This window comes from Osmerus eperlanus, chromosome 8, assembly GCF_963692335.1.
Source record: "Osmerus eperlanus chromosome 8, fOsmEpe2.1, whole genome shotgun sequence".
Classification (NCBI taxonomy): Eukaryota; Metazoa; Chordata; class Actinopteri; order Osmeriformes; family Osmeridae; genus Osmerus; species Osmerus eperlanus.
In genome coordinates, this window is record NC_085025.1 from 12412807 (window position 1) to 12430775 (window position 17969).

The 17969-nt window shown below is 41.6% G+C and overlaps 1 protein-coding gene across 1 annotated transcript; it reads left to right on the forward strand.

Annotated features, from left to right (window-relative positions):
- Nucleotides 1-4187: 4187 nt before the first annotated feature.
- si:dkeyp-72h1.1 (uncharacterized protein LOC799956 homolog) lies at nucleotides 4188-12977 on the forward strand. Its single transcript, XM_062468190.1, has 4 exons — nucleotides 4188-4386; nucleotides 9115-9227; nucleotides 10812-10980; nucleotides 11242-12977. Exons 2-4 carry the CDS (start codon nucleotides 9141-9143, stop codon nucleotides 11301-11303), a joined length of 318 nt encoding a protein of 105 aa, XP_062324174.1. The 5' UTR covers nucleotides 4188-4386; nucleotides 9115-9140; the 3' UTR covers nucleotides 11304-12977.
- The last annotated feature ends 4992 nt before the right edge of the window (nucleotides 12978-17969 follow it).

Below are 17969 nucleotides of genomic sequence, written 5' to 3' on the forward strand. Positions count from 1 at the left end.
AGGACCGCCAATCACCAATCACCAATCAACATCTGTTGTAACTGGGAATTAAGACCTAGACCTAGTATATTTTTATTTAACATCATTCAAATAATCTTGCTGTCATCTGGGTTGCGTAGAAAAAATAATATCTGAGAAAAATCGACATACTTATTTTAAAATACTTGCCATTTTCACCAATGGCATTTATTAATTATAGTTATGTAAATACCATGTGTGGCTATGGTTAGGAGTCCACAATTAAAAGAGGATGTTTACGGTATAGTATACTGTACTGTACAGTATAATGTATATGTGTTAGAAGTATGTTTTTTCTACTGATAACAGGTACAAGATTATTGCTGTCATGTTCAGTCAAAGATTTTAGTCAAATCAATGTATTTACAGTACATACACTCATGTATTTTTGTGTCACTAAGCTCTAAGAAAAGGTTTGCTTTGGTTTTAAAGAATTCATTGTCACATCTTTTTGCCCATATTGAGATTTTACTTCTCTTCAATTCTGGAATCATTGCAGAGAGTAGAACACGATTATATAATTACATTATTGGTCAAATGGTTCCCAGATTTCTTTTTAGGTGCAGTAGCAATTATCATGTTTCACTTTGCAGTCTCGCTACATTTACCTACAGGCAGATGATTGAGGGAGTTCAAATAAGCGATTTCAGGTATGTATGCAGAGGACACAAAAGACTGAGTGACTGCTGCAGTTTGGATTTAAACTGAAACGTCACCTTGGGAGAGTATGCATGAAAAAATGTAAGGAAACTTCGAGCAATTAAGAATTTGAAACTTCATGAAGTACATTGGGAAGTTCCACATGCTAACTAGGTTCAGTCCTAGCCTTGCTTTTCGTAGTCTAACCTCTCATGACACAATTCATATTAAACAGTACAAGTACAAGTACAAGAACAGAGATATATCTAAAATAGCAGTCTGTGGCAGTCTAAAATAACACAATATGAGCAATTAGAGGTCTAATCTCCAACAATGATAAGACCACTAACAGAGGGGACGTCAATGTCTTGGCGACATGGTGCCAGGACATCAGCAAGACTTGGGAGATGATTGTGGACTTCAGGAAGCAACAGGGAGAAGGTCAAGGCCTCTTTCAGAAGCACAAGTTGACAGAGTCTCCTTCTTCAAGTTCCTCAGTGTGTTCATCAACGATGACTCCTACTGGTCCATCGAATCAGGCAGTGAAAACCCAAATGCTCCAATATGTTTTCTGAGGAGATGTTTGGTGTGTCTGTCAAAACTGTCACCAACTTGTACAGGTGCACGACTGAGAGCGTTCTCATTGGTTGCATTACTACCTGGTACGACACACGCTCTACTGCAAGCTCCACAAGGTAGTGAAGACAGCTATAGAACTGGGCTGTTCCAACATGAACCTTTAACCTTTCCCTTAAAGATAACCATATTTTTTTTTGCCTAAACAGTTGGGTTGACCTTACCCCTTATGCATTTGATAAAATATTACAGTTAAAGTCCGAGATCAGGTTTTAGTCCTGCTACTATAATTAAACATTTACAAGCCAGTGGTGTGTATGGCTGTCTGGACACCTGGATACCTGTGTCCAGTGTGTCACTGAGATACTGGAAAAATAGCCCTGCTGAGAAGTGAAGCCACATTAGTTGAACTGTACACACACCGGGACAGTGATAACCTGAAGCTGGAAACGCAGAATTTCTCTGGTTACATCATGGACTGGCCTCAGCCAATGAGGGAGCGAGGTGAGGCTGTGTGCGACTGACTCACAACCTTTCACCCCATTCCCCTGTTTCCATTGGGAAGGCTGACAAGGTGAAAGATGAGCATCTGAGAAGTGTGTGCATGTGTGTGTGTGTGCTTGGATGCTGTCCCTTGGTGTGTGTATGTGTAGTGAGGATATTGTAGTGCTAAAAATCATCCGTGGCATTGTCTTTGACATAGTTAAAATCATCCATGACGTTTTGAGCCCAAAACTCTTTCAGAACTTAATGATGTTGTTTTGGTCTAATGGTAGAACACAAGTTGTTGTGTGTGTGTGTGTGTGTGCATGTGTGTTTATATGTAATATATATATATTACTTTCTTTGTGAGGACACCTGTTTTGCAAACACTGACCATGATGATGTTCCGATAAAGATGAAAAGTCAAATCTAAATATAACAGGGCAGTAGAGGTCAGTGTTGTCTGCATTAGATTGTGTTTGATGTGAGCCAGTGACTGTGTGTTAGTACTGGCATGCTAGCATGTGTTGTACATGAAATGTACTGTGTATAATGATGATTGTTTTCTTCTTGATGTATGAAGTCTTCATAATTACCCATCGTGTGGTCTATAATGTAGCAGACCCTTCAGACTCTACAAACCCTTCAAATCAGTAAATCCGTTGAGCACACAATTGGTATGTGTCTAATCACTTCAATCAATCGAACTGTTCCTTTAGGAAAAATAACATAGTTCAAGTTCAAGTCTTTTATTGTCAGATGCATAGAACAACACAGGTTCAGACTGGGCACTGAAATTCTTTGGACAAGACAACGCAAAGCAACCTGGCATAACATGACATATAAGTACTCAGAACATAGGTTACACCTATGATAAGATAACATATAATATAATAAACCACCTAAATATACAAATAATAAACAATACAGTATACTAAAACTACAATACACATAATATCCTATACTAACCGTATAACCTATACTAACCTAGAGACAAGTAGGGTACAATTAGTGCAATATTGCTGATTGTGCAACCAGTAGCTGAAAGTGCAACCAGTAGCTGAAGTGACAGTGTGTAAAGTGACTAGTGTGAGTGTCGACAGTGTATCAATGTCCATATCAATGTTCATTCAGAAGCCTGATGGCCCTTGGAAAGAAACTGTAGTCCAGTCTACGTGTGCGAGACCGAATGCTTCGGTATCGCCTACCAGAAGGCAACAGGGTAAAAAGACGGATGGGTGGCAACAGTCTCTTAGAATCCTGCCAGCTTTCCTGAGGCATCATGTGTGGTAGTTGTGCTGTAGGGCAGGGAGCTTCCTAGGAGCATCAAATATTCCCTTGGATAAGGTGTGTGTGTGCGTTACAGACTTTGAACTGTAACCAGCAACCCCCCACGCGCATGCCACTGTAACACAATACATAATCACTGATTAAGAATTGATGACAATACTAATCAATAATGCATCCACCTGGATAAATCGCTGACTTTCCTACTCCTACAAACCACACGGAGGATCCAGATGGGTCATGAAGCGAGAAGTTTCCACTCTGAAGACGAACCTTGCGTATCAGGTATAAATAGCTAGAGTGGGTGAACTTTACAATGAGTTCAATTTGTAATCAAGGCCTTCTGACCCTATATTTAGTATGTGTCGGCAGTGCCATTGGTTGTTTTTTTGACTAACCTGTGGTGTTGGCCAAATATGCTGTAATGGATGTTGATAGCCAACCTATTGATGTGTGGATGATAGATTTTCAAAAAGAGGTTTGGTCTGGAACAAGAGAAATTGTTTTGGTGTTGACAAAAAAGCCTGCATCCCTCCAAACAAACATTGATTTCCAGTATTGCTGTAAACACTCGCACTAAAAATTGCAGTCTTTTGTCTTTGCTCCGTGTACAACTATTAGGCCCTAACCTGATTTACAATCTGGTGGCGTTAAGATATGTTCTATTACGTCAACGCGGGATAGTACTACATGAGTGAGCAGTTTGCTATAGCCGTCTGACAGGTTATATTTTTCTGAATGATTCTACATTTAGCCCTTGATGTTCGCTGTGAAAAATAATGAACCAATCCTACTATTTGAATAATTAAGTAACGAAAATTATGGGAGTTCATGACATTAAATAAATGTCACGCTTGTCCAACCGTCATAATGGTGCGATCACGATTTCTTGACTGGTAGGCTAATTATAGGCTTTACATGTGAAACACTGTTGATTCGGTTAAGTGGTATGGATGACAGTGAAACAGATTGTTTCACGATCATAAAGGCATCTCTTTTAAAATGAACAGCTTCTCAAAAACAAGAAACAAGAAAACAAATATTGGACCCGGCTCTGGATCAAGTTACTAATGACTTGAGAAAAAAGAATGTGCAAATGTCTACACCCAATCTTCTATTTGCCATCCATCCCTCCTCCTCTCCTCCCTCCTTCGTAGGCTACCTCACTCACTCATGACACACACGTTCGCACTCACACACAGCTTTAAAGCAGACGCTCCAGTGACCTGAAGATATTGTCTCCGCTGGAAAGTGGAATTGGAAGTTCGCCGTTCGCATTCAGAGCGAGCGAAAAAGAGTGTTTTATCTCATAACTCAATACGACAACAGCTCCCATATCGGAGTACTTCTTTCAAAACTACAAAATAGTCGACGTCCACAAAGGTATGTGTTCTTTGATGTTTGAGCTTACTCTAGTCTAGAGGACTCTTCATCCATTGCCAGGTACCGCGAATCACAACTTTACTGTGCCTGATGACTATGTGTGGATGATGCAAACATGATGGAAGTAATTTGATATTATAGCAGTAGCTGTAAAGTCTGGTAGTATAACCATAAAATGTGATATATTTTTCAAGGCAGATGTAACATATGGTAACTTGGTTTGTTGGTATCAAAGGATTTCAGACAGAAAACTGGACATTTGCTTGGACACCTATTTGTTATTTTTGGGGGGGAAATATCTCACATTTTCAACAGGAACACAGTCCAGTGCATAAATAACTCATGTGGACCACGGTTCACTTATTCTATGACCTGGCTGGCTTTGGGGCATTTTTACAAAATATATCTGGCATCAGAACAGATTCCCTGTGATCCTCTTTTGGCAATGGTTTGCAAAATGATGTAATATAATATGCCTTACAATCTGCTACTGGTAAAGACAAATATGAACATGAGTCTTTACAGGCTGGTGCCTGCAAGCTTAGCTTAGACATTAGTTTCACATCTGACTGTAATATGAAAAGACTTGTTCATTTGCATGGATTTGAATTGCACCTGGCAATGACCGGGGGTGGCTTGCACGCATCCCTGAGGGGTTACATCGCATAGACAAAAATGGTCTAACATTATTCGGTCTAACATTATTCTCAGATGATCCTATCCTAGCTGGATTTATTTTTATTCAAGTGAATTCTTTATGAAAGTGTGATGGTAGTGAAAGTTGTGGGACTGAGAAAGAGTCATTTGAGTATTTCTTGTAATACTTCTTAACACTTTATCACTTTAAACTTAGCTTTCTTTGAGGTGATGATACATTTCGGATGCTACTTATTTCAAGCAGTAGCAATGATTCAAAATACATGATACCATTTCCTCATCACCATGTAAATGTGGCAGTGAACTGTGATAAGTCTATAATTTCCATAGATTTGAATATGGTTTTCCATGACGCCATGAGCAAGCAGAACTCTCCTTGGCTCTGCTCAATTATTCAAGAGAAATATTTCTATGCTTCTCCCTCATTGTTTCCTTATGTGCCACTGTGCACACTTATAGGAAGCTGGAAGTGAACTGCATCAATGGCTAGCTTTTTCCTCGGTCATTAGCTTGCAGGTCTCCACGGTCAAGAATGGGAAATCAATCAAGAATAGTCAGGGTGGCCCTATAGGGAACGTGTGGCACACAGACAGAAATACCTGCAGAAAAACCACATTCTCACGCACACATGAATTGTGCACATGCACACAGTAATGCATATGAGATGAAGACATGCAGGCAGAAAGACAGGCAGGCAGGAATACAGGCATCCAAGCAGACAGCCAGGCGGGCAGATATAAACCACACCAGCCACACCAGCCGGAGAGAGGAATAATCCCGTTACCAAAACAAGATCAAGACAAAAGAGATGATAAGATGCAAAATATTATGATGAGTTTGTTCACCCAGCCGTTACGCCCACAGAAAGTATCTGGCTTTAGTTTTATAACAAAATGCCAACTGCCAACACGTGTTTTCAGCCCTTTGATCCTCCACTCAAGGCCCTCTTTGTTTGTCCCACTCAATCATTACTAATGAAAAGGTTGCACACTAACAAGGGCTCTGGTGCCTGCAGAGTGTGCGGCACTGATACAGATGGAGTAGTTGGATTCTGCGATCCCAAGAAGAAGTATATTGGACGCAAGGATCTCATCTAAGCTAACAAATCCACATTAGTGGCTGAAAATCAAAAATGTGCTTTTTTCTTTATTTGGAAGTGAAACAATGCCTTTAAAGGGAACCTTCTGGGTGGTAGAGGTATTGGGTACATTTACATTTAGTCATTTAGCAGACGCTCTTATCCAGAGCGACTTACAGTAAGTACAGGGACATTCCCCCGAGGCAAGTAGGGTGAAGTGCCTTGCCCAAGGACACAACGTCATTTGGCACGGCTGGGAATCGAACTGGCAACCTTCAGATTACTAGCCCGACTCCCTAACCGCTCAGCCACCTGACTCCCTACATGTACATGTAATGAAAATGTTTAATTAACTTGGGTCTGAAAGACTTGGGTCTGAAAGACTTGGGTCTGAAAGACTTGGGTCTTAAAGACTTGGGTCTTAAAGACTTGGGTCTGAAAGACTTGGGTCTGAAAGACTTGGGTCTGAAAGACTTGGGTCTTAAAGACTTGGGTCTTCTTTTCCAGGAAAGCTGCATCATATTGTCCTGCTTGTTTTTGCTGTGTCACAAATGAAGCGCGCCTGACTCTACTTACTAGCTGCTTAGCAGTCATTTAAGGTCCGAGTTGCTAAAACGTAAAACCAGGTGACGATTTTGGTTAAATTGATTCAAGTAAATTTGTTTCACAATACTGCTTTACAACCAAACGTGGCTCGAGTCTTGAGGGTATGAGGATAAAAGTGGAGCGCAATGAGAGGTGTAAGGGATGATGAGTTTGCTTTTGACTTGAGGACCTAGGCTTTAGTTTAGTCAGCTAATGCAGTCTGAGAATCCCACTTTTGCCCCAATATCTCAGCATGTCAGAGTGCAACGACTATGGGAAGCTTTGGGAGGTTGGTTGGAGGGGGAGGGAGTACATGCACTCAAAAACACATCAACTATCCAAAAACACTGTCCATTTCAGACTCTCAAAAAGATTCATAAGAAGTACATTTGAGTACTATTTCGTGACAGAATCGTGGAACTACAATTGGTGAGATAAAGGTATGATAGTCAAATATACATTTAGGGGAAGCAAGGAGGATATGCAAATAGAAAATGTTCTTGAGCTTTTGCCATTGTGGACCTACAAACCAACACTTTCATGGATTCTTTGTACTGTGAACTGTAGCCTTGGTATGCACCTTGGTATGCGCTTAGACATTTTCAGGTCGGACAAGTTTACTTCACTATCTCCGTTATACTGGCTCCCAAGTATTATTGAGAGTTTTCAGGGCTAGGGCACTTGTAAGAAATTAACTCATATGAATGTATGCATGTACGCATGCACACACACGCACACATATACACGCAGTTAGGTTATTGACCGCCTGCCATGTCTCCGTGGCAACTGCTGGGGGAAACGTGCATGCTTTGTAGTGGAGAGGTCGCTTAGCAGAGGGGAGCCAATCAGTAGATTAGTCACTCCATACCACCATACACACACACACACACACACACACACACACACACACACACACACACACACACACTCATCAGTATCTAGTGGCCCAGCTGAGGTCCAGCTGAATCATTTCTCATTTTCATATTATCCCTGCTGGAACCAAGGGAAAAACGTGAGGCTTGAGTTTAAACACTCCTTACAAACCACGCCATCATTTATTGAGTTACACTGTTGCATCAGCTAGCATTGAGCAAGTGGACAAGAACGAACAAGAGTTTTTCGTGTGGGATGTATTTATTTTGTGGATTTTGTAATTTTACTCATCTTTTAGTTCTGTCACAACATGTGAAACTATAGTGTTAAGTAAGGTAGCATGTAATCATTTGTAATCAGTTGTGTTAGTTGGCCCAGAAAAGCAAATACTTGAGTAACCCTCGGGGGTGGCAATTGTCTCCCCTGACCCACTTCAAATTAGGCCTAATTTAGAGGTAATAGAAAACTCTATTAGTAAACATCAAAGTTTACTTTAGAAATGATGAATGTTGCCTACGGTCAAGATTTAGGGTTACTTAAGTTAACATCAAAAATGTACAGGGAAGTTATGGAACAGTTTGTGTCTCTGTAAGCGTGTGTCACTGTCAAACCTGAATGATTTTCTTTCAGGCACCACTGAATGAACCTGTTTGACATCTATCTGTAATACTTTCCAACTTCCTGCTTTCTGTTCCCTTTCAAGATGACACAGGTGATAGTTGATAGTTTACTGTCATGAAAATAGTATGCATGAACATATAACTTCACTGGAGTCAGGTGGCTGAGCGGTGAGGGAATCGGACTAGTAATCCGAAGGTTGCCAGTTCGATTCCCGGTCATGCCAACTGACGTTGTGTCCTTGGGCAAGGCACTTCACCCTACTTGCCTCGGGGGAATGTCCCTGTACTTACTGTAAGTCGCTCTGGATGAGAGCGTCTGCTAAATGACTAAATGTAAATAACTTCCAGCGAGAGGTTGAACAAGAATGAAGCTTAACAACTTTAGCCATGAAGAAAAATAAGATCATGACAACCTGAACTTTTGGCTTCCCCACTACTGATCTATTACCTCCTTGTTCCTGGTCTCAGAAACAATGTTCTAACTCATATGATCCTCTCTATAAAAAGAATGCTCATTTGTATGAACATTTTTCTTCCCACAAGTAGAGCAGCAATGTTCCTGCTCGCACTCCAAAGCACTTAAATAAGATTGAAGAAAGTATACATAATTTAGGCTACCAAGGTTGCAAAATTCCAAAAAGGGGCTTCATTGCGGCCTTATTCTTGAAGCTGGAAGTTTCCAATCCAGTTGACAACATTCTTTAATGTTTTGGTGAAATTATTACTGAATACAACTCTGCCTTTTGTTTTTGTCAGTAAAGTTTTGTCAATCCTGTGAGTGGTAAAAAATAGGTATATAATTTTTTTGGTGTAAGGGATAACAATAATCTAATATTAGGAGTATTATGTTTGGAATTTGAGGTGTGGCTTTGTTATTAAACTGAGGAATGACTTCCTTCTTCCTTCTTTGCATAGGCTGTTGATTGAGGCTTCCTGACAGGATGACAGAAGTGATGAACACTTGTGATTCGACGGTCGGAGACTTTGGAGTGGGCGGAGCCTCTGGAGAGGAGGGCATATCCTTTCAGGTAGGATATGAGCCAAACAAACAACAGGAAAAAAAAGAACAGCTAATTCACTCATCTAAAAATGTCACTGTGTCTCCATCTCTCTTTCCGTTTCTCTCATCCCTTTCTCTCTTTCCCTTTCTTTCTCTCTCTCTCTCTCTCTCTCTCTCTCTCTCTCTCTCTCTCTCTCTCTCTCTCTCTCTCTCTCTCTCTAATATATATATATATATATATTATTTTTTTCTCTCTCTATCTCTCTCTCTCTATCTCTCTCTCTAACTCTCACCCACACAAAAACATGCAAAGACAACACTTGCACAAACTGTGACAAAAACAAGCACACACTCACATTTGTATCGCTTCCAGCCTCTCGAATCTCCTGTCTCCTCTCAGTCTCCTACCTGTGTCTCCTCTCAGTCTCCTCCCTGTGTCTCCTACCTGTGTCTCCTACCTGTGACAGGTGCAAACGTCCATCCATTCCTCTGAGCTGTCAGAATCTATTTCTGACTGAACTTCTGTATGACTGCCATCCATTCCTCTTCCCCCTTTCGTTCGCCACCCACCCTTTCCAGCCGAATTTCTCCCCTTTTTAAAAAACCCCATGAATTAAAGGGGTCCTTGAAAAGAGAAAACTTGCTGCGCTCTTGTGTCTCCACAGTAAAGGTCACAATCCACCCAGGAAATTAGTGTCATTAGTTTGTGAGGAGCAAGAACATGGGGAGGTCTTAATTGGCTCGTTGAATAGGGACCCACTGTACAAGAAGCCGGAGAACTCCCATAGGTCTGCAGGAAGAGAGCAGCCAATCCAGTTTGTTTCTCGGTTTACCAGATTGGCCTATTTGCTGATGCAGGTTTCTGCTTGTCTGCCACCACTGACACCCTTCTTCCTCCACTGGAGGGATGGTGTTATGAAAGTAATTGCGGCACACACAAATTGTGACTCACATCCTCTTGTCCGTTAAAGCCCTTCAGAGCTCTGTGAGGCCGTGACATCTCCCCATGAAAGCCATGGGGAGATGTCACGCTCGCAGCATGCGCTGAATTCAAAACTCCTTGTTATATTCTATTCATTTCGTAGCATTAAACTTAATTTTACAGCGAGAGTGAATATACGAAGAAGGTTGAAAACATATATTTATGGTTTCAATTGGCTGTTTACCATTCTCGTCACCACCTTTCCCTCAGTCAACAAGCTACCTTTGTAGATGTTATCTCCAGTTGTAACTGTCAGGAGAACTGTGATGAATGTTTAGGCTGTCAGCTTTTGTAACAGGTTGGGATGGGATCTTTCAGCAACTTCTGCTTTCCTCTCTTGGAACTTAGACAACCGCGAGAGAAATTAAGGTGGTCTGTGGTCCTTGAGGTATTAGTTTGGCCTACCAACATGCGTGGTATGTCCTCTCAGAGATGATGCCATACCCATGAACATTCAGACCAACATGTTCAGACCAAATTAAGCGAGCAGTTCAAGGAATGGAATGGAACGTTCAGGCTTGTTTTGGGAAGATGATGCAGAGAGGAATGAGCGAGGACCCGCATGACCCCCCCCCCCCCCGCGAAAATAGTCCAACTATTGGTGACCCGGTGCGATTTTGTTCCTCTCAGATCTTTCCGGACTCCCACGAGCGGTTCCCCAAACTGTCCAAGCGGCTGCCCTCCATAGTGGTCGAGCCCACAGAGAGCGGAGAGGTAGAGAGCGGGGAACTCCGCTGGCCCCCAGATGATTTCAGTTCCCCGGAGGTCGCCCCTGAACAGGCCCAAGCCCAGGAAGCAGGTGAGAACTACTAAATCCCATTTTGTACAGAGCAACACGACAGGGTTAACTGGTATAGTGCTTGAATTTCATTGAGATGTAAGGAAAGAATGACTGGCAACTTAGACCTATGACATAGTTGGACAGGATCACTAAAATAATTCTGAGTCCCACACATGGGTGTTCCCCTCATGTAGTTCCAGGCCTGTCTGTGTGTGTGTGTGTGTGTTTGTTTGTGTGTATGTGTATAAAGAGACCCTTGTGTGTGTGTGTTCATTGCAGAGGAGAAACATCCAGTTGAGGACGAGCACCTGGACAGAACGATGGACGGAGTTTCAAAGTGACTTCTGCGGTGCTGGCCCCAAACCAGCCACTCACTGTGAATGTCTCCATGACGGACTGCAGCCTGAGGAGGAGGTTTCACGGCAAAGTCTCCGCCCGTCCAACCAACTCATCGGTAGACCTCCACACCACACCTGGCAGAGCCCTTTACAACTGTCTTAATTAGTTCATACGTGCCAAACTCTAAAGTGGGTATTTTGCTCCTGTAAATGATCTTGTTGCTTGTTTTCCTATTGATGGGGTTTCACAGCAACGTTTTTACACACACCCCTTTCAGAGTTTGTTGTGTCATCTTTAGTTGTGATCGAAATGCGTTTTTCTGTAAATATAATTTGAATCTTTCTGCCTTAGACCAAAGTCTATGACATTGTACTGAGATTAACACTGGATGAGAAGAGCATGTCTTTTACTTAACTACAACTGCTCGACTACTGTAGACTTTACTAATAAATAGATTCATAGCTTTTGAACCACTAATGGTAAACACATTGTATCATTAGATTCTTATTAGTTGATGTTTTACTTTCCCCAAAGCCAGTCCATAGAGCTTCAAAAAGATGGATCACTTGAAATGTCAAGACCAATGTTCACCTGAAAAGGTCATATCATCATATTTAATATGTGTTGCACTGTTGCTCCTTATGCTTTTGTTCGTGTTCATTAATGAACTGTTATCCTATCCAGCTATTCTAGCTGATTCAAATAATCTCTGATAGATAGGCAACATTTTTGATGGGATGTTTTTATATGCACAAACATAGATGCTGAAGCACTTTAGATTTCCTAGATTTCCTTAAAGATATTTGTTTTAGTGGTCAAATTGTGGATCAAATAATTTGCAAATAAGGTCAAAAGCGTGGATGACCTGAGATACATTTAAATACCAGAGTCACCATAATGTGTTTCAGTTTTTCACCAAAGTCTGTATTGTAATGAGCCAAACATAATGAAACTAGAGTCAGTCAACATTCATTGAAAACACATCAGAATCTTCAATTCCTGCCTTTCTCTCTGAAACTACATGGGCACTTCTTCAATCGTATTTAAACCTATTCATTATCCCACTCATGTACTTCCATCACAGGGACATGTGTGGGATAATAATGTTTTGCAGCATTGGTACTGTAGCACAGGCAGGATATCGCTGTTGTTATGGTGAAGGTGGGTTAGGAACAGGCAAGCAGTGTCTCACAAGGTCTGCAGGACGTGCAATAACCTTTTTTGTTTGTTGAAAGGATAGAGAACAGTGTGTGCTTCGGACCAACACCAATTGACAACAATATTACAATGCACAAAATTGTTTTTGGAATCGGTTGATTTGTGCTGTCACCAAGTGTTGACTATGTCATGTAGACATGAGGAGTGATTTTAGCTTGTGTTGACTCGATTACTGTAAAAACTGTAGTAAAACTATATGTCACTCTATTTTAGTGTGAACTGCACCTAGGATTCATCTCTGTCCAAAGGTATGTGCCTTCTGCTCATCTACACAAAGTAGCTCCAATACATCTATGGACATCTTCTATGAGTAATAAAACTTTCCATAACCAACAATGTAATAACTTTGTTGTAAAACGTATGTACTATAAGTGTGCAAATCATTTATGTGATTTCGTAAGACAACAGTCATGGTAATATACTGTTTGTGATTTCTTAATAAATGACGCACAGCATTGGAGTCATGTAGTAGCCGTTTGTGTGAATACAGCGTTATACAGTATGTTCCTTTATTTGGGAGTTGATATTCTATTTTTTGTAGACTAAACAAATGTCTTACAGCTTAATACTTTGTCAAGATATGGTAAAAACATGGTCTGTAAGAATGTATTGGTACTGTGGTAAGGCTTTGGGCATTGTCACTGTGGGTAATTATGTGTATGTACGTGTTTTGCTGTAAGATACCTGGCTGTTTATAATAAACGTTCTAGACGGAAGGTCCATTTTCTGCCTTTCAGTTCAATAATTGTTCCAATAATTGGTGATGACCTCAGCCAGTCCTCCGTGCTGAGGGAGCTCTGATGGAGTTTCAAGTGCTGTTGTGCTGTTGTGTGGACCGTGCCACCGACACAGAGGAGCGTGAGCAGGCCATATTGGTCCTGCCACACAGCAGATGCCACTCTACTCATATCGTATCATCACCACCACATGCCCCGTCAGCTCTGCCCACTCTGATGATCAGCCCCATCTCTCCACTGGCTCCGCCGGTTTGGCACACCTGTATTGGCAGCCGTGTTGGCACAGGGGTTAGGCACTCACACACACACACACTCCTACAGGCCTCCCTGGGGGGAGTAGGGAGATGTATTCTTTTTTGGGGGGGGTTACGCCAGCGTTCACTGTCCTCATTTGGATGCTGTTCACAGGTGTCTTTGGCATTCTCTGAGTGGTTCCTCTACCAATGTACTTTCAGAGGCCTGTAGGGAGATGTGTCCTGTCCACTAGACCTAACACACGCTGGCAGGCAAGGACTACACTTGGGATGCATGCTATAATATTCTGAGGTGAACTTGGACTACACTGACTTCCTAAATCCCAGCACAGAACTCAATCTGTCCTTACACCAAGTCACAAAATGAATGCTCGTTTCATTCCATTTTTAGTTAGTGCCAAACCAAAAAATATGATTGTAATGCATTTTCCCCCCCACGTTGCACAAGAAGCACAGCAATGATGCAAAGCAACAGATAACAGTTATGAAGACTAACAGGCAGATAAAAAAGCAAAGCGACTCTCCACTCTGGCCTATCATGCAACAATCCTTGAAACTAATCCCTCCAAATGCCCCACACCCCTTCTCCTCATGTCTGCCAAATCTAACCCTCTTTGACACGATTTGTTAATCAATACCAACCAGTTTTTACATTCTGCTTACTTCTCTCTCTCTCTCTCTCTCTCTCTCTCTCTCTCTCTCTCTCTCTCTCTCTCTCTCTCTCTCTCTCTCTCTCTCTCTCTCTCTCTCTCTCTCTCTCTCTCTCTCTCTCTCTCTCTCTCTCTCTCTCTCTACCTCTGTTGTTCTTTCTATCATCCCCCTCAGTTCCTCTCTTTTGTGTGCTGGAGAGCCCTTATGGGCGCACTTGTCTTTCGCTGTCACATCAACTGCCGCCATCACCACGGCAACCTCCCTGTCAGGCAGGCAGTGCAGACGAGACTCTCTCCTGCCATCGCCGCCAAGCACTTAACGCTGTGGTGCTTCCATCGTTATACTCGTTTGGCGAATTGAAAACATCACACTACTGCTGTTATCCTGCTTCCTGCCTAAGAAGGGCAGATCGTGTTTGATCTTTTTCTTGAATATCTGCCAAGAAGGGGGGTGAGGGAGGAAGAGCATTGCTAGATGTGTGGTGGCAAAAGGGCCAAATACAGTATTTATCAGGTTCACCGGAAGTGCTGATGTTAAAGTACAGCTTTTGTTCTTAAACTTTAATGGAACCAGGGAGAAAGTAAATGGGATGGTTGTGTACGTGTGTGTGTGTGTGTGTGTGTGTGTGTGTGTCAGAGCGAGGGAGAGAGAGAGATATGAGTTTGCTGTTGTTGTTTAAGTGCAGCTTTGGCTCTTAAAATGGAACCAGGGAAACAGCAAGAGGGTTAGAGGAAGAATGAGAGAGTGAGACTCAAGAAGAAAGAGTGATGTGGAGAGAGACATGGATTATGGATTTTGCTTTGTGGATCATCAGCACAACCCGTTCCACATTGGGTCATGATGGCCCCATGAAACAGAGGCTTTATTTATAATGGAGGATTATTGCACATGGAATGTAAGCCAGAGTATCAGTCACATTCATAGACTACACAACACAGGCTGAATAACATTACTACTGCATCTGCCACCTGATTGAGTCCAATCAACTGCGTCGTGATAGGCAGCTGCAACACCAGGAAGTAGCATGTAGTCTCTGCTAGTGAATAATCAGGGGCAAGTTTAAGAGCCGTCAAGAAAGGAGTAGGATGAGCCAAATTCTACATTCACTAACCTGTGAAGGCAAGCGTAGCATAAGGTTATGAGTCACAGCCATTCATAATTTTTTGGGAATTATGGATAGAAAACTTTGTAAGCTGCCCTTAGCAGGTCAAAACCTGCTTGGGGAAGAGCTAACCTGACACTCCTCTCTCAAGTTGAGGCACATATTAAAAGACCAGCAAGGAGACCAGCAAAAATCTTGAGACATTATGTGCCCATCAATGAACTCATCCACTCAAAAATGCAAATGTTAACCAATCATAAATGAACCTGCAATAAGTAGAATTGGTTGAAATAGCAGACAGTAGAATGTTTTTGCTAGTTTGCTTGTTATTTGTTAAATATGTGGAACCATCGCTGTCCATAGCTTGTCTGAAATAGAAAATGGCACTCCAAGATAACTCAGTGACTGTGGGGAGGCCGAATGGTGAATTATTGGGCAATCTGGCAACCCAGACTGTTTGGTTATTTTTGTTTGACTGGTCCTTTAATATTGTATAAATGGAACACATTTAGACTTCCTGTGAACCCATAGGGGATGCAGAGGAGATCAGAAAGCTCTGGTGCAAGGATGTCTAACAGAAGCGTATGAAAAATAAAACACCCTTGCGATTATCCTCTATTTGAGATCACTGAGACCTCTTTCTTATACTTGGTTGAGTTCCACCAGGTTACCATAAATTAATAAATTCTAAATCTCTTTTTTGATGAAGGCTGTCTCTCCCCCCCTTGAGATACGTTAAAGCTATGGCTAATTTGCTGTCTGGTAAAAGAAAAAGCCATGCTGAGGAGCTGTAATTTGCCAGGGACCGGGAGGATGGGGGGACAACAGCAGGAAGCATGAATAAATAAATAAAAATAAATAAATAAGAAGGGAGGATTTTGAGGAAATAGAGATTGAGGGATGGGAAACGAGAAAAAGACAGAGAGAGGGACGCTAAATATTTGCATGCTGTTTATGCGAGAGATATGAAGAATAAATTGCTGCTCTGACACCTGAGGTGTCGGGGTGTGAAATCACCATACGCCTCATTTCATTCCCATCAACACTCTGATTCTTTACTCTTTCCAGGGACCCCAGATATCTACATGAGGACTCCCTCTGCACAGCCAATGTTAGACTGGCCAGTGGTTGGGTAAAAGGAACATTCCTTGTTGAGAACCAGGCGTTTCTGGTCACATCCACCAGTTGGACTTATAGAAAGTATGTACTGTGTACAGAAAGAGTTACAAATGAGCAATTTAGATGGACGTTATCACCATTATCACCAAAAAGATACTAAAGAACAAGATTTATCCTGGGTCATTCGATATTTTAGATACAGTATGTGAAGATGAAGATTTGGGTTAGGCATGAAATCAAAAGCTTGTGCATCCATTCACACATCCAAACGCATCTCTTATGGGACGCTTAAACAAAAGACACGAGTGCCCTCTCATCAACGTCTGTGACCATTATGTGTATAATGACATAGTTATTCAATAGTTTAGCATATTACCTTATTATCGTATTTTAGAAGAAGTGATCCTCAAGAGTACAGCTGCTAAGATTGGAAATGTGATTATTGATAACTATTAACAAAGCTGATGAAAGGTTTTCAGTGGCTTGGCACATATACAGAATTTTCCACGGCGAAAAAATCACTAAAAATATCGTCTCAAACCTCTCAACCCTATTTGTAAATGAACTCAGCATTGTATCTTTCAGCCTCCCCCCAGTCACCCATATGTAGCTTAGTCATACCATCATGCTAATTAGGGACTTTGGTGTGTGGGCATAGGTTTATTCAAACATCCTGGTGAAAGGACTAATGCCTTCTGTGATTAGAGTTGCTTTGTAGTCTAAGCTTCAAGGATCGACTGCATTATAATAGAAACTAAGGATAAAGTCACGTGGAGAATAATTGAACTGCTTGGCCCGTAATGTCTTAAAGAATGCATGTTTGATTTCTGTGTTTTTTTTGTGACCAACTGCAAAAGGTTACATTACATACTGCCTACATACAGCTAGACAGTATCCATGAACACAAGACTCCATAAGTATCAAGATCAGTTTTGGCTGGGCTTTAAAAGGTCAGTTTATGTATAGTAACACAAGCTATAATGTTGAACACTGGTTGACTTTCATAATACATGCGGTATTGATTATTCTTTGAACAAACACAAATTCATCCCTGATAATAATAAATAGGAATGAGAGATGATATCTAACCTCAACGTTTAAGACCTTATGAAATGAACTTGGTCCCTTTCAGACCAAATACAAAAGCCACATTGGCTTGTCTGTCCTTGAGCAACCAAACATCTGCAGTTTTTTTGCATGCCCTCAATGAACATATATGATGGAGCCCATCTTTAACCCAGATTATTACATAATATACTTCCTTCATACTAGACACAAATATGCCAGACAGACTAGAATGAGTTAGCTGTGGCGACTGGGGTTATTTCCAGCCTGGGTCATTGGACTACAGCCGCTACATCACTTCAAGAAGGAACAAACGTGCCATTCACAATCAAAGACAACCTTCCAGCAGGGCGCTTGTGTGGGTTTGTCATAGAAAGGCTAAAAATAGAACTTCAAAGCCACGATGAAGGCCAAGGCTAAGGGGATCTTCAAAGGGACAATATTATGCTCAGTGGACATTTTCACCCAACAATTGGGGGTTGTGAGTGGATAGGTGCACAGAGTCCAACATAAAGGTTTCAG

Coding starts and splice junctions, on each gene's coding strand:
- si:dkeyp-72h1.1 (XM_062468190.1), top strand. CDS start 9,141: ATGACAGAAGTGATGAACACTTGTGATTCGACGGTCGGAGACTTTGGA. Junction 9,228..10,811: donor AGGAGGGCATATCCTTTCAG/GTAGGATATGAG, acceptor TGTTCCTCTCAG/ATCTTTCCGGACTCCCACGA. Junction 10,981..11,241: donor GGCCCAAGCCCAGGAAGCAG/GTGAGAACTACT, acceptor TGTTCATTGCAG/AGGAGAAACATCCAGTTGAG.